The sequence below is a fragment of the Thalassophryne amazonica genome, chromosome 7 (genome assembly GCF_902500255.1).
Source record: "Thalassophryne amazonica chromosome 7, fThaAma1.1, whole genome shotgun sequence".
In the NCBI taxonomy this organism is placed as follows: domain Eukaryota; kingdom Metazoa; phylum Chordata; class Actinopteri; order Batrachoidiformes; family Batrachoididae; genus Thalassophryne; species Thalassophryne amazonica.
In genome coordinates this window covers 98,975,696-98,993,357 of record NC_047109.1, presented here as the reverse complement: position 1 = coordinate 98,993,357, position 17,662 = coordinate 98,975,696, and the positions used below count along the sequence as shown (strand labels likewise).

Below are 17,662 nucleotides of genomic sequence, written 5' to 3'. Positions count from 1 at the left end.
GTTTAAATGAGTCAACACCTCCGAGTCACACTAACTGCCAGAATGCTCGTAGCACGGGCCGAGGCGGAGGATTAGCAGCAATCTTCCATTCCAGCTTATTAATTAATCCAAAACCCAGACAGAGCTTTAATTCATTTGAAAGCTTGACTCTTAGTCTTGTCCATCCAAATTGGAAGTCCCAAAAACCAGTTTTATTTGTTATCTATCGTCCACCTGGTCGTTACTGTGAGTTTCTCTGTGAATTTTCAGACCTTTTGTCTGACTTAGTGCTTACTTCAGATAAGATAATTATAGTGGGTGATTTTAACATCCACACAGATGCTGAGAATGACAGCCTCAACACTGCATTTAATCTATTATTAGACTCAATTGGCTTTGCTCAAAATGTAAATGAGTCCACCCACCACTTTAATCATATCTTAGATCTTGTTCTAACTTATGGTATGGAAATAGAAGATTTAACAGTATTCCCTGAAAACTCCCTTCTGTCTGATCATTTCTTAATAACATTTACATTTACTCTGATGGACTACCCAGCAGTGGGGAATAAGTTTCATTACACTAGAAGTCTTTCAGAAAGCGCTGTAACTAGGTTTAAGGATATGATTCCTTCTTTATGTTCTCCAATGCCATATACCAACACAGTGCAGAGTAGCTACCTAAACTCTGTGAGTGAGATAGAGTATCTCGTCAATAGTTTTACATCCTCTTTGAAGACAACTTTGGATGCTGTAGCTCCTCTGAAAAAGAGAGCCTTAAATCAAAATTGAAGAAAATAAGAACAACCCCAGGTTTCTTTTCAGCACTGTAGCCAGGCTGACAAAGAGTCAGAGCTCTATTGAGCTGAGTATTCCTTTAACTTTATCTAGTAATGACTTCATGACTTTCTTTGCTAATAAAATTTTAACTATTAGAGAAAAAATTACTCATAACCATCCCAAAGACATATCATTATCTTTGGCTGCTTTCAGTGATGCCAGTATTTGGTTAGACTCTTTCTCTCCGATTGTTCTGAGTTATTTTCATTAGTTACTTCCTCCAAACCATCAACATGTCTATTAGACCCCATTCCTACCAGGCTGCTCAAGGAAGCCCTACCATTATTTAATGCTTCGATCTTAAATATGATCAATCTATCTTTGTTAGTTGGCTATGTACCACAGGCTTTTAAGGTGGCAGTAATTAAACCATTACTTAAAAAGCCATCACTTGACCCAGCTATCTTAGCTAATTATAGGCCAATCTCCAACCTTCCTTTTCTCTCAAAAATTCTTGAAAGGGTAGTTGTAAAACAGCTAACTGATCATCTGCAGAGGAATGGTCTATTTGAAGAGTTTCAGTCAGGTTTTAGAATTCATCATAGTACAGAAACAGCATTAGTGAAGGTTACAAATGATCTTCTTATGGCCTCGGACAGTGGACTCATCTCTGTGCTTGTTTTGTTAGACCTCAGTGCTGCTTTTGATGCTCTTGACCATAAAATTTTATTACAGAGATTAGAGCATGCCATAGGTATTAAAGGCACTGCACTGCAGTGGTTTGAATCATATTTATCTAATAGATTACAATTTGTTCATGTAAATGGGGAATCTTCTTCACAGACTAAGGTTAATTATGGAGTTCCACAAGGTTCTGTGCTAGGACCAATTTTATTCAATCAATCAATCAACATTTATTTATAAAGCGCTTTACAGCACCGACTGGTGTCCAAAGTGCTTAACATTAAAAACACAAATTTACAAAATAAAACACATAAAATAAAATTTTAACACAACACATAAAAAAAGAACATAAAAATAACAGAACATGTCACCTCCCCACTAAGTGTTAAAAGCCAGTTTAAATAAATAAGTCTTTAACTTAGATTTAAAAAGTGCTAGGTCAGGAATAGTACGTAACTCAGGAGGTAGCTCATTCCACAGTCTGGGGCCAGCTACCGCGAAAGCATGATCACCCCAGCGTTTATATCTTGACCTTGGAACATCTAAGTAAAGCTGGCCAGACGCCCTTAACGTCCTACTGTAGGTGCGCAAAGTTAAAATTTCAGACAAGTAGGGAGGTGCAAGGCCATAAATAGCTTTAAAAACAAACATTAACATTTTAAAATCAATTCTAAAATGAACTGGAAGCCAGTGGAGTGAGTATAGGATGGGCGCAATATGCTCACGTCTAGAAGTGTTTGTCAAAAGACGAGCAGCAGCATTCTGCACCAACTGGAGACGCGCAAGAGACGATTAATGCCCGCATAAAGTGCATTACAATAATCAAGTCTGGAGCTGATGAGCTGATGTTTCCCTTAGGCAGTATTATTAGACAGCATTGCTTAAATTTTCATTGTTACGCAGATGATACCCAGCTTTATCTATCCATGAAGCCAGAGGACACACACCAATTAGCTAAACTGCAGGATTGTCTTACAGACATCAAGACATGGATGACCTCTAATTTCCTGCTTTTAAACTCAGATAAAACTGAAGTTATTGTACTTGGCCCCACAAATCTTAGAAACATGGTGTCTAACCAGATCCTTACTCTGGATGGCATTACCCTGACCTCTAGTAATACTGTGAGAAATCTTGGAGTCATTTTTGATCAGGATATGTCATTCAATGCGCATATTAAACAAATATGTAGGACTGCTTTTTTGCATTTGCGCAATATCTCTAAAATTAGAAAGGTCTTGTCTCAGAGTGATGCTGAAAAACTAATTCATGCATTTATTTCCTCTAGGCTGGACTATTGTAATTCATTATTATCAGGTTGTCCTAAAAGTTCCCTGAAAAGCCTTCAGTTAATTCAAAATGCTGCAGCTAGAGTACTGACAGGGACTAGAAGGAGAGAGCATATCTCACCCATATTGGCCTCTCTTCATTGGCTTCCTGTTAATTCTAGAATAGAATTTATAATTCTTCTTCTTACTTATAAGGTTTTGAATAATCAGGTCCCATCTTATCTTATGGACCTCATAGTACCATATCACCCCAATAGAGCGCTTCACTCTCAGACTGCAGGCTTACTTGTAGTTCCTAGGCTTTGTAAGAGTAGAATGGGAGGCAGAGCCTTCAGCTTTCAGGCTCCTCTCTTCTGGAACCAGCTCCCAATTCGGATCAGGGAGACAGACACCCTCTCTACTTTTAAGATTAGGCTTAAAACTTTCATTTTTGCTAAAGCTTATAGTTAGGGCTGGATCAGGTGACCCTGAACCATCCCTTAGTTATGCTGCTATAGACTTAGACTGCTGGGGGGTTCCCATGATGCACTGAGTGTTTCTTTCTCTTTTTGCTCTGTATGCACCACTCTGCATTTAATCATTAGTGATTGATCTCTGCTCCCCTCCACAGCATGTCTTTTTCCTGGTTCTCTCCCTCAGCCCCAACCAGTCCCAGCAGAAGACTGCCCCTCCCTGAGCCTGGTTCTGCTGGAGGTTTCTTCCTGTTAAAAGGGAGTTTTTCCTTCCCACTGTCGCCAAGTGCTTGCTCACAGGGGGTCGTTTTGACCGTTGGGGTTTTTCCGTAATTATTGTATGGCCTTGCCTTACAATATAAAGCACCTTGGGGCAACTGTTTGTTGTGATTTGGCTGAAAATTGCCAAATCTGAAATCTGAAAATTGATTTGATTTGATTTTGATTTGATTTGATTATTTGGCCATTATGTGGTTATTAAGTGGTCATGTAAACTGAAAAATCTGATATGCTTTATCCCATAACGACCATTATCTGATTTTGAGAAATCGAATTAACATACCTGGATTTGTCCCCAGTATGCTGATTTCTTTGGAACATGTGTAATAAGTGGCGGAGGTGACAGCCAATCAGAGTAGAGCGGCACTGTGACATCAGTGACAGGTCTCTCTAAAACACTTAATTTATGCGTTTAATATAATATGTTTCTCATATATTCTGTAAAAGCTAGCGCAAAATGAACACTTCTAAAACTGAAATGTTGTTTTTAGAACCTAAAGACACCCCTGAAGTGATTTACAAGACTTCATTTATGTGTTTATATAACATGTTTCTCATACATTGTGTAAAAGCTAGCAATAAATAAACACTTCTAAAACTGAAAACATTGTTTTTGGAACCTAATGACACCTCAGAATTGATTTACAAGACTTCATTTATGTGTTTATATAACATGTTTCTAATATATGATGTAAAAGCTAGCGATAAATAAACACTTCTAAAACTGAAAACACTGTTTTGGCACCTGATAACACCTCTAAAGTGATTTACAAGACATTTCACGGACATCGGCGTGCACGCTAATTTCCGCTAACTCAAAGCTAACTTCCCCTCTTATTAAAAGCTCATAAATGTAAATACTGTTTTTGATTGATTGGTTGATTAATAGAGGGGCTTTATTTTTTTATGGCCAAGGGTATTTTAGCATTGCATTATATTAAAAAAAAAATACCAACACTACTCAGTATTCCTTAGAAAAAGTGACTGTGTTACTGTAAATCTTATATTGACAAGACAGTTGGGTCCTGCTTACTGTTCCCAAACATATGCTATTATCTGTACATCATCCTCAAAGTCAGTAAATGTGTTTTGTGGAACAATGTTGAGTCTTGTCTCTAGTACTGATCTAAATGTTGGTACTCCCATTGAAAATGGCTCTGTGAATGCAGAATTGTGGATTCACTCCTCTCTCACCATCTTCTGTGTGGGTTTTTTGGTGTCCAACTGATATTTTGGCCCCAGTTGAGAAGCTGCAGGGATTTAAAATCTGTCAAACTCCCCCAAACAGGCCGTGCACACATGCTCTCACATACGCACTTCCATTCATCTGTACTCTGTTTCCCTTTGTCTTGTGTCTGTATGAGAGATCCGCACACTGTAATTTATTATTTTATTTTATGTTACAAGTAAATGGCTCTATGCATCAAAAGGTAAAAGTGCATAAATGTAAAGCATATTTAAGCGAGCAGCTCTAAATTGCCATTTGTCACATCGACTTTATAAAATAAATGTCAGTAATCCCCAAATCCACAGCTAGACAAACAACTCACTTTGTGAGCATCACATTCTTCATGAGTGTAATAAGGTGAGCATAAAACCATCATCTGCACACGTCCGCTATTTAAAGCCATATTTTCCACAGCAACTGAAATAAATCAGGATTAACAGGAGGTTAAAATGACAGATGGAAAATGAATGAATGAGTGAACAGTGAAATTATTCAGACATTCTCCTTTAAAATTCTCAGCATGATGTCTGGTGATTGGCAAAGGCTACAATTTATCAGCGTGCTCATTCACCATTGGCCTCGTGCTCAATTCCCAGCATGTGAGCTTGACATTCTTTCAGCAGGATGAAATGTACTGATTGACTGCTTTCACTTTAGAGTTTGACTCTGCACACAGTTTGAAACAGATACAAAGAAACATCCCAGCATAGGCTACTCTACTAGCCTAACATAGTATACAAATAATGAATCTTAATGAGTGCAATAGACTATTTGCACATATTGAATGGAACATGGACTATCATCTTTCAACAAATGAAAATATTTTTTTTCCAGTGCACGAATGGGAAAACATTCATTATTTGTTTTATATGACACCTAAATAAATGCATGCCATTTGATATTTTGCTTTAATTTAGACATGTTTCTTCGCGGAACCGGAAGTGAAAAGCAGCGAGTTACAGACGGGTCTGTGGCTGCCCTGCGTGTGAATTTATAATTCCCAAACTGAACTGTCACAACTCGGCTGTGATTGGCTCTCAGTGAGCACATGGGCACATGGTCTCAGTGAACATGTTGTTTCGATGGACTTAAAAAGTATTTCTTTGCACTGTGCGTAGCCTTTTGTGTTTTATCTGGGGTGATGACAGGTGAGCTGGGCCACAGTGAGGGTTTTTGAAAACTAAATGTATAATAATGTGTGTATGATCAGTTTTTTTATGCATTATTTCACTCTTCTGCATTTGGAAGTCCAGATAGACAGAATATTTTATCAGCATGTGTGGGGTTTTTTTCCCCCCGAATTAGGATCAATAAATGATTATTTTTGTGTGTGACATTAACCTTACTGCTCTGCTGTACCGTGGAAAATTTTGATCAATTTAAAATACAGTGGTCCCTCGTTTATCGCGGGAGTTACATTCTAAAAATAGCCCGCGATAGGTGAATTCCGCGAAGTAGAAACCTACTTCCTACCTACCTGTAAAACCCCTCACTACACACATTTTCTCACTTTTCTCTCCTGTGTAAACACTCTCAAAGTTCAAACCTTAGTACAAAAATAAGTCCAGTATTATAGAATGAAACCAAAGATCAAAACCTGTTTTCAGGCTCAAACATTTGTTTGAGAAATAAAAATAGAACGTTTTCCTATAAGTAATTATGATGGCTTTTAGAACTAACAAATTTAATTTTAACAATCAACCTACGAGGTTGGACACATAAGAAATTATTAATAGTAACTGACCAGTATTTCACAGTTCTTCTGATCGCGCCTCTTCGTCCTTACGTTGCTGTGCAGCGTCTTTTTCCACCTCGGGGCAGGTGTCTTCCGAGTGAAGAACACAGTTATGGGTAGTTGTTTGCGCTCTTTTTTTCTTCTGAGCGAGAAGATTCTTATAAACAGACACACGCAGAACACAATGCGCGTGCTTTTTCTTCGCTCACTGCCTCCGGTGTTACCGTTGCGGGACGGATGCGGGACCCGCAAAGAATCCAAGTAATTAAAAAGATACAAACTTCTCTCAGTCGCCACCGAGACCATGCAGCACTGCTGAATTCTATCCTTGCGGGCTGCTGGAGCGCTCTGCATCAAAACAGCGAGTGTAGTCTCTGGACCTGTTGCCAGATTTTGGCTGCAACTAAGCACAGCAGACAGTTTAAAAAAGAAGCAGCATGCAATATCGCACTAAAAAAAATCCGCGAAACTGCGAGACCGCGAATGGTGAACCGCGATATAGCGAGGGACCACTGTATCCAAAATAATGCTTGTGGGACTGACTTGAACAGGATACTGTATCTCTTGCATTTAGAAGGAAGATAAATGATTTAATTAAAGAAGATTCTGCTTCTGTACAATTAGCAGGAATTATTTTACAATTACAGTATTACTTCAAAATGAGCTGAACACACTGCATTGCCCAACAGATATAATATATATGTACATACACACGTGCGTGCATGTGTACACAGCCATGATAATGGGAAGATAAGTGGTTTTAGTGGATGAATATTTTGCTCCATCATGTTCTTACATACTTTTTTGTCACCAATGCTTAATGTGACTTTGTTCCGTCTAAGACACATAAAGGCTGTGTGCAGCACAAAGAAATATTTTGAAGTCCATCAACATGGACATCAAGAACAACACGGTCACTGCAAGTCCATCAAAACAGAGCTGTCAGTTCAGTTTGGGAATTATAAATCCACGCCCAGCAGTTGATTCTGCTCCGCAGGCGACTCGCCAACACACCGCTGATCAGAGCGAGAGTCACGGGGCGTGTGTGGAAACACAAACCTGCTTTCCTGCAATGTAGAATAACGAAGTTGTTATAGGAACATGTTCGCTAACTCTACGCCTACTGGATTTAGCTTCTTCCTATCATTTTTCCAAAACGCTAATGGAGGTGTGCAATCAAGCAAAGTGGAAGCAAGTCCCTTTGGCTCCTCCCATGTTTTCACTCTTGGTCGCCACACAGATCCGAGGTGGATCTGCATTCTGATTTGGCACAAGTTTTACACTGGCCTTGATGCAACGCTGCATTACATGGAGAAATGTGGCAGAGGTGGAGTTTGAAATGTGGCAGGGGTGGAGTTTGAACCGGGAACCTTCCACACTGAAAACAAGCACATTAACCACTTGGTCACCACCCCTGCTTGCAATCAAGTAAAACGGATGGAAGGAAAATGCATGGTACATGATGTCACTCATACAGTGGGACAAATAATGAATATAACGTGATGTACAGTCCAGTAATCAAATAACAAGGATCTGAGTAGGACATAATATAGATTTCTGCACCAGTATGCAGTAACCTATATTATACATTGTTTGTGCTGAAATGTAGGTCATATAGTGTAGTGGTGAGGAAAATGTGTTTTGTGCTGCCTTTTACAATGTTTAATAGACTGTAAGAGGAATTGAGTGAAGCTCTTAGAAATGCCACTAAACACATACTGATATAATTTGATGAGTCTCTCTCTAATTTAGGGTTGGTCAGTTTAATTGGAAAATCAGAACATCTGCAGTAAAACATTGTGATGGTTGATGAAATCATGGGGCTGTACTTTGTACATACTGTATTTTATACACTCAAAATTTGTACTTATAAATTAAATAATAATAATTGAGCAGTTACTAATTCTATCCTATATTACAGTATTTATTTTATGTGAGCTGTGTTATAACTAGATACTGTATTGTGCACGAATGCCACCACAGGACAGCTCTGTGCCGACCAGCTGGACACACCGCTGGAGCGCACCTGTCCGCTGGCCTTTCAGCCCATGCACAGCGCGTCTCAGCTGTTGCACATGCAAATAAAAACTCATCGCCGTTCTTCATTTGTGCACTTTCTGGCTGGTATTCTTTGAAGTGCATATTCACCAGTGCCCAATTTGATCTCTGGAATTAGAGCTTGTGTGTGTGTGGGGGGGGGGCAGTTTGAGGGCGTAGCATCACAGTGATGACTCGCCATCATGATGTCAGTCGCCCATCAGTGATGAAGGATGGAATCATCCAACTGGCCAACCCTAGTCTGTCAGTAATCAGGATATCTCCAAAACATTTGGTGGAGACATTGGCTTTGGGTCAAGAAAAAAATAAATAAAATTGGTGAGCTTTTGAGCTGTATATAATAATTTTTTATGATTTTTTTTTTTTTTTATGTTGCTCATTTACTTCTATTTTATTTGGGTCTTGGTGGAGGTGTGCACTCGGAGTGCTAGGTTAGATATTGGTGACGTCAGCACTGAGATGCATCTGACTGCTTTTAAAGTCTTAATTATTTCAATCTGCTGCTTAATTTTTTACGTGAGCAAAGTGTTGTAAATTGAGCCCTGATTTATATTTCATTATCTCACACTCATTTCCTTTTGGCAATCGGTCCGCACAGTTACACTGTGGAAAATCGGCTCACTGCAGATGAGTCCAAATGTGCAAGTGTGTCACTGTTCATAGGAAAATTACTGTGCAGTTATTTCAAGCACTTACACTAAAACTGAGTGACTAACCATAAACACACATGTACGACAGTCAGACAGTCTGCTTTATCCTCACGCTTCTCTCATCTTTGAGCCTCCGGAAAGCGCTGCCCACCTGGAATAGTGTGGTCTCGCTCTCTGGCCTGCCCACAGGCGCTGTGAATGTGTGGGCATGCACGTGTGCGAGGTGGAGAACAGGAAGCGTGCATGCACAAAATACACTAGCTGGCATTTATATGCACCCCCCCCCCCCCCCCCCCCCCCCCCAAGACACACACACAGAATTTTCTTTTCAGTGCTTTGCGGTCATGGAACAGCCGGCTGGTGCTTTCCTTTGTTTTCTTTGTCCTGAAATGCTCTCTAGAAACAGAAACAAAACATGTGACTGTAAGACTATTCTAGTTATTCATTGCCAACTGGTTTGGAAAATCCTGTACTTGGATCTGAACAGAGAAATATATTTTGGGGACCTTTTTAGATTTACTTTTTTTGTCAATTATACACTCAGTTCAAGAATTTCTGGTAGAAAATTTAATACTCTTTAACGAGTGGTAATTTAGAAGTTTGTATTTCAAGGTACAAAGGCTTAATTTTAGTCGACTTAACATATAACAGATTTTTCAACATAATCTCCTCTGATGTATTTTTTTAAAAATCCCCCACCAGATGATGGGCCAGGATTTAGTCTGACCATTAGTGCGTGTGCATGTGATCATCATTTTTCATGTCAACACTATAACTGTATGATAAAATGTTGTGAAATGTGGTCCACACACTGGGAATAGTCCTGTCATTCTTGATGCAGAGGCTCATAGTACGCACCTTTAGCTAACACCACTAATGGGTCAAATTTCGAGGCGTGGTTTTAAAAGTAACGTCTTAACTGCATAATCAATTTTCAAAAATGTGGTGTTGCTGAATTCCTTGGACTTGAGACTCTTGTGCCTTTTAAAGAGTCCACATTTCAAATAGAGTGCAAGGATAAAGTGAGATAATGGCTCCAAGTTCAGCTTTAAAGTGATCTTGTGTCCTGGATTATTTTTAGTCTTCAAATCTGTTCAGTACTGTGCTGAAATGTAGAAATATATGAGTCACATTAAAATGTAGAATATGTGAGTCACATCGTCTGTACAGGAGATGAGCAAGAAATGAGAAATTGCTGTTTTCATCCAATTAATTACAGACAGACATATTTTTTTACACTGTTACATTCTTTCAGACTAATACATAAATTTATACAACCTTCCCTGTTGATATAATTCTGCACTATTTACTTTTTCCATTCAGACGTCTTTATGAAAATATATTGTTTGTTACTGGTCAGACGTGTCGACGCATTAAACACGCTGTGTGTGTCTACATGTTTTATATGCTGATCTATGCAGCAGGTCAGCTGTTTCCTATTGACCCTTCATTTGCGCCCCCTGTTGTGGGTCCGTGTCACTACACTTTCCCCAACAGACTATATGTTGAAGAGGATTTGCAAATCATTGTATTCTTTTTTTTATTTACATTTTACACAACTTCCCAACTTCATTGGAATTGGGGTTGTATTTCGGTTTGAATTACAGGGGGTACTGGGGGAGAGGTGGTATGACCCCCTAATTAAGACTTGGATCCTCTCCCCGCCAAAAGGATTTTAAAAAATCCAAAACTACTGGGTTTTAGGGGTGGACAATATGATGTAAAATTATTATCACTGTATTTTTCACTTTTTGCATGGTGACAGCACTGTATCACGATTAGGGTGGCCGAAAAAAAAAGTTGTTTTTTTTTTTATTTCAAGTCACACACCCCTTCATTTTAGGAGAAATGGTGAAGAAAACATGTTGTTAAAATTTCATGAAAATCCATCATGTCTAAGTGGTCTCCCAAGGCCCCACTGTTTTTTTGCAAAATTAGAAATTTCAGCGAGTCTCCTCCAGAATAACGCCAGTGTCGTTACACTACATAAAGATTTCTATCCTTTCCCTTTGACTGAATTTAACCTTTGGTCAATATAATCAAGAACAAAATGCATCAGAACCAAAATACGATGAACATTTATTGATTTAATTATCACTTTCTACAAATAGATCCATTTTCGTTAACGCTATTACACAAGTATTACAGCGATTATATGTTCCACTTAAACTAACTTTTATTCAAACTTAAACATTATTTCCACTTAAACTTTTATTTAACATTAAACTGTAGAACCAATGGCCTATTAGTTATTGAACCAGTTCACCTTCTTAGGATTCTGGGAAGCTTATATGTGGTTCAATGTAAGTGTATAATGGTGATGTTTTTGTGCCTTTTTTCTTTTTAGGTGGAACACACCTTTAATTATCTGGAGATTCAGGGCATTGCTTGTAACAAGCCAACACAGGTACTGATCCTCAGACCCCATTTAACACATTTTGTGTGAGAAATTGTAGTTTTTTTTTAACACTAAAACAGTCCGTAACAGATCAGCTCAATGTTGCAGACGCCACATGTTCTCATGTGTACTCACTGTGCAGTATATAGTTTTACATATGTGCCACTATATTATGTGTGTATCATCATTTTTGATATGCATTGATCATTATTGGCTATCTGGTAAAGTATGGAAGGAGGCATATTACTGTCATGAGGTTCACTTTGTTTCTCATAAGTTGGCCCTCTGCTGTAGGTTTATTTTTGGGTGTTTTCTTCCCTTAAAGTCCCGGTCACACGGCACTAACGAAGGACAACAAAGCCCAAATGAAACAAGAAATCTGCTCTTTCGTTGTCTTTTGCAGGCATCCTTTAACCTTCGTTCAGTTTCATTCCTGCAGCTGGTGCCGCGTCAGAATTTTTAAACGCAGACAACCTCAATTCATCTGTATTTCATTTTGCTTTCATTCTTGACCGTTTCTTTTCGTTTGCTTAGTTTTCGTAACATTAGTGTCTTTGACATTTGTCCAACTTCATTCAACCTCCCAAGTCCTACATATTCAACAAAGGTTGACGAACGCAACAATATCTGAACGAATCAATAACTAAAGCTTTGACGAGCTGAACGAAATAGTAGCCTTCGTCTGACACGGACAGTTCCCTGTGGCTGTTGCCATGGATGGGGATGATCTCCAACATAGCAACAAGCCAGCCCGCCTTGTCGATGAATACAAGATGGCTATTCTTCAGGCATGTTGACGATGATGATTTCATGGTCAACATGTACCTGCAGGCCCGGCAGCAGTGGTGAAGGGGACAGCGACGGAGATGGTGGATGAGGCCATGGATCCAGCTTTGCTGGCTGCGCTCCATTCTATGCCCTCTTTCAGTCACGTGATCGTGAATGTTTCATTTTGATTTTGTTTGAAGAGCAAGGTCAGCATTCGCTTCATTTGCTTTTGTTAGTTTTGGTTTTGTTTCATTCCTTTCATTCAATCCTCCGTTGACAGCTTTGCAGACGTTGTCAATGAATTTCGTTTTACTTCACTTGATTCGCAGCCTTTTCAGCGATGGGAAAAGTACAGGATCTTTTGTCCAACTTTTCTTGATGATTTTTGACTTTTTATCCTTCGTCCAGCTATTGCCGTTGTTGTGTGACCGCTGCATTAGCCACAGTCTCATTAGCCCAATACCACAAAATGATCATTTTCAGGGTGAACTACTTGGGGGTGCTGATGACTTGAGTGCTCGACAGTTCATCTGCAAGTTACTAATTTTCACTTTTTGACCAAAAATGGTCATGTGCACCACTGACTTGTCTTAAAAAAGTAATCTACGACACTTAGAGCATCTTTTTGGCCTCATCCAGTCACTACAGTCCTCAACAATGAAGCATCTGCATCTTGGATTATGCTCAGGAAATGGAACCAAGTGGCCTCAGGGTCACAGCTGATGCTCTCTCCAAATACATGAAATAGGTCTCACAGGGTCTCCTTAAATAACCACTTAGTAGACACAAAGTCAATCCTGTAGTGTTCAAGGGTTCTCCAGAGAGCCCAACCACTGAAGACATGCAGTTGTCTTATTAGCTCATTTGTTAGTGAGTAAAAGCTGTGAAATATCATTCAGCATAATGTCTAAAATTCTGTTACGATCTTTGAAGACGTTAATATGAAACAGTCGTTTAAAGGACCAGAGATTGGAGCTTTGCCCAAGTGTTTTCTGTTGAGAGTTTATTGACCAGCACCATCCAGCTGTCACTCTGCATAATTTACCCACCTGATATGATAATCCTTTACTAACGACACTTCTCATTGAGCTCAACCTCTCTCAGGTCTGCACAAGAGATGTCAATCTTCTTAATATTGCGACTGTTGGCATCATGTGTTTTAATGAGCAAAATATAGGATTATGTTAATATTGGCCCATAGAGACAGCGAGTCCTCAGCATTTGCATAACTGCAGTGGCCGATGGATTTGTTCACCAGTTTTTCTAAAATCTTTGCTCTGTGCAGTGGATGTAGGATAGGAGGCTGATACACAAGAACATATCCAGATTGGCAGACTGATGTCTTCCTGTTCTGCACCTTTGCTGTGTAAAATTTTGGTTTTAGTTTTTAGGGCAGACTGGATCAACAGAGGAATGAGAAATAAAATTTCTAAATAAAAATCCTGGTATGACGTGGTGTTTGTGGAACTTTGCGTGCTGATTTGGATCAGTAATTAATGATGTCTTTCTTTTTTAGCTATTTATAGAGTACGAGCGCGGCTCCTTCTCCCTGAAGCTGCTTTCCACAGAGGAAGTCAATGAGGTCGTTGCTCACATTGGAAACTGTCTGCAGAGGATATGTCCTGGTCTACCACCAGGGTAAGTTCTTCTGCATGAGTGAAGCAAACCTGAGAGAAATTCAGCTACTCTCACTGCTGTTGTCAGTCTGCTGTTGCTCTTCACACTTGCGTGCACATATCCACTGTTTATAGCTCAGAATCCTAAAATGTAACTGTCAAATCTCTTTAGGTTTAAAAAAAAAAAAAAAAAGGTTCCAGGCACCAGTTTTTAGTGATGTTATAACATTGGGGACACAAAGATTTCTTTTTTTAATGTATCTTTGTCGAAACAGAGCTTTTAACAAAACCAAGAAACAGCAAAGCAGCTTAGGACTTATTCTTGTTTGATTTTGACAGATCGTTATTTAAAACTTTCTATTCTTGACTTTCCTCTCAAAAAAAAAAAGTATCCATCTTTTTTTGGCACATGGTGGAGTCGGGGAAATCTACTGCAGTATGAGTTACACCACTGATATATGGAAAAAATTGACCTGTTTTTTTTTATCCCCAACTGGCTGCAAGGCCAGAAAGGGGATATAGTAGAGTTACGAACCCATGAAGTTTGATTACTTCATATCTTGAACAGGATAAATGTTACGATAGTCACTTTAATGCAACTTTTGTCTTCTTGTTAATGTAACAAAAAATATGTCCAGTGACAAATCAGTCATTGAGAAGTAAGCTTTAAGATGGTATAATATTTTGGAGCACTGAGTTAATTTATTCACGTGTTATCACTTCCCAGTAAAGTCATGAAGAAGCTGTGCATGGAGCCTCCAGATCGTCTCACTTCACTGCAGACATTGTGGGACAGCAACAAGTCCGCTGACCCTGGACCCTGCGGTACAAACCCGGCGCCATCCTTGCGCTCAATACCATTTCTAAGATGCCTTTTTTTTTCCCTTTGTTGTTGTTTTGTGTGTATTTGTGTATTCAGTTATGCCTTTTGTGGCCACAATTTATGGATCATTTCCATTATGAATGAAGCTGTCACACATTCACTCTATATTTGAGACCATAATGAAAATATTAGCCACAGTTTCCCAGAGCCTAAGATAAGAAGTGTGAAAAGATTCCTGCTTTTATAGTGAACATAAAATTATGTTTATGTTAAACATAAAAAAAAAAAATCAGATTCAAGAAACGTGAACTGTAAGACTGACTGCTTTATCTGTTTGGTTAATGACATCAGTTTATTTATATTGCACCAAATCTCAACATAAGTCACCCCAAGGTGCTTCACGAGGGTAATGTCAAACCTTACCCACACATCTGAGCAAATACATAGCCAACAGTGGTAAGGGCAAAAAAACTCCCTCTGGAGTGTGTCCCCCCCCCCCCCTTATCGGAAGAAAACTCGAGCAGACCAGACTCAGAGGGGTGACCAACTACTTTGGCCATATTAACAACAACAAAGATCAAATAAACAGAATACAACATTGAATAGTCAAATATGCCAAACAGATGATTGAACTAAGTATCAAGACAGTAAAGTCCAGTGGGCAATGTGACCCAGAGTTCATCGTGAGTGGCAACGTTCATCATCATGCGACTTGGGTCCAAACACCACGTGCAGACCATTGGATGGAAAACTGCAGGGATCATCCAACTGGGAATCGGCAATGTAGATCCCACAGCATCATGACGTAAATGCTACTTAAATTTGCTGTTGATACAACAGCAGTGTTGCCACAGTTACTTTGAAAAAGTAATCCAATTACTGATTACTGATTACTCCTTGAAAAAGTAACTTAGTTACTTTACTGATTACTCAATTGTAAAAGTAACTAAGTTAGATTACTAGTTACTTTTTTAGTTACTTTCCCAGCTGTCGACAACAACCCACGTCAACATGACAATGATACCTGTTTTGCCAAAACTCACTTTATAGTCACCCTTTCTTGACTTTAATGAAAATAAATACTTGTTTTATAAAAAGTAAAATAAAGACCTCTTTCTTGACCTCATATTTAACTGTTGACAGCACTGTAACAGTAAAACTTGCAATTTCAAACCTACATTGTTTATAAATGTAACTATTAAATTCTAACATTTAAATTCTCTCTAAACATTTTACTTGTCAAAATTATTATTATTTTAAGCAATATTAGTAGTTGTAGTAAAAAACGGCTTCAAAACTGGACCTTTAATCTAGGGGTGTTGTGGGGGGCACATCCTTTCCCCACGCCCCCATTCCATCTGGATTCGCCTCTGCTTTGGCGTTTGAGCACAAAGAATGGATAACATTTATTTATGCAGAAAACAGGACCAGATTTACAGGTAAGAAAGTTTTATTGCGTTTTCACATCATGTGGGCCTCAGAAAGAGAGTTTAGGTGCATTTGAGTGGAAAATAGTGTTAGTTGTTGATGCGTCGCGGAGGATCAGCTGTTTTTAACGAGACGATACGGAGCAGCTCAGCTCAAAATTCTAAATAAAGGAGGAAAAAAGTATAAAAATGTCTTCGTAAAGCTCAGTGCAGGTGTGCTGATCACCGCCCTTTAAGAGGTGAGGACGAGTCGAGCAGCTGCAAAAAACCGTGGATGAAAAGCTCACAGCTCGCTTAAAGTGGGCAGTTCAGTCGAACCCCGACCTCCTGCCCACGGACCAAGTTTAATGCTGCTATCGACCCACAATGAAAAATAATAGTAACACACAGTGACATGGAGAAGTAACTTTAATCTGATTACTGACTTGGAAAGATTAACGCGTTAGATTACTCGTTACTAAAAGAAGTGGTCAGATTAGAGTAACGCGTTACTAACGCGTTACCGGCATCACTGTACAACAGTCAGTGAAGTTGATATTTCTTCTGTACTGAGTTGACACTACATCAACAATGTAAGAGTTCTATGTAATAAATCAGTGTGACCATGACTTCTGGTTAAACCACTTTATAAACATGCTTGTTGTATAGTTGACATTAAGGTGTCTTTAAAATCATTCTCGGCTCTTTGAAAGTATGGTCTAAAATGTGTCATTTCTCTCTGTCTCTGTTTAGGTGGTTTTTCTCAGCTGTACAGATGTGTTTGTGACTGGTTGGGGCTGCCTTACAGAGAGGAGGTCCAGTGGGTCAGTATTACTTCAGTTCAGCTTCAGTGATATTCAATGGATAATGTCAAGAACAGATCCAAGAAAAACCCTGTGCAGTACTCTGATGATGAAGAAAATATTTTTGCACATAACTGTCTGAAATAGAGGGATTCCCTGTAGGGGTTCACCAATCTAATGCACTGGATAGGTATTGCGTTAAAGGGTTTGGCGACGGCCGCAGTATGACTGATGCACAACAAATGTTATTACTCTTATTACTTCCAGCCACTAACATGAACTTTTTACTAAGTTGTTGTTAGCTATACTACAATATGTGGTATGACCATGGTAAAACTGTAATGAGACATGTGTGTCTGTCTGAGGAGCTACAGTGTGGAAATTCTAAGACAATGTGATGCCTACAAATGTAATGGAAAATGCAATTGAGGAGCCATACAAAAAAAAAACTGTTTTCTTCACTTCACAAAAAGTAAAACACTTACTTCTATATGCTAGTTTGCATGACAGAAAAGGCATGTCCATTCTGTCACTCCCAAAGAGAATCGCAACATCTTCAGCTCTGCCTCCTGTCATTTTGTTACTGCCACCGTCGCTAAGCCGCCGTACAACATAGCTGGTCTCTCTACTGTCTTGTAGACGTTCCCCTTCACTCTTGCTGATATTCTTCAGTCACAAATCACTCCTGCCACCTTTCTCCATCCATTCCCCCACT

The 17,662-nt window shown here is 39.1% G+C and overlaps 1 protein-coding gene across 2 annotated transcripts in view; it reads left to right on the top strand.

Moving 5' to 3' along the window:
• Positions 1-17,662, top strand: part of LOC117514664 (F-actin-uncapping protein LRRC16A-like) — a 203,485-nt gene that overhangs the window by 104,385 nt on the left and 81,438 nt on the right. For both annotated transcript variants that reach the window (XM_034175232.1, XM_034175233.1), the window contains exons 5-8: positions 11,481-11,540; positions 13,816-13,937; positions 14,643-14,740; positions 16,898-16,968. In XM_034175232.1, the coding sequence (XP_034031123.1) occupies positions 11,481-11,540; positions 13,816-13,937; positions 14,643-14,740; positions 16,898-16,968 (351 nt within the window). The remainder of the gene's footprint in view (positions 1-11,480; positions 11,541-13,815; positions 13,938-14,642; positions 14,741-16,897; positions 16,969-17,662) is intronic.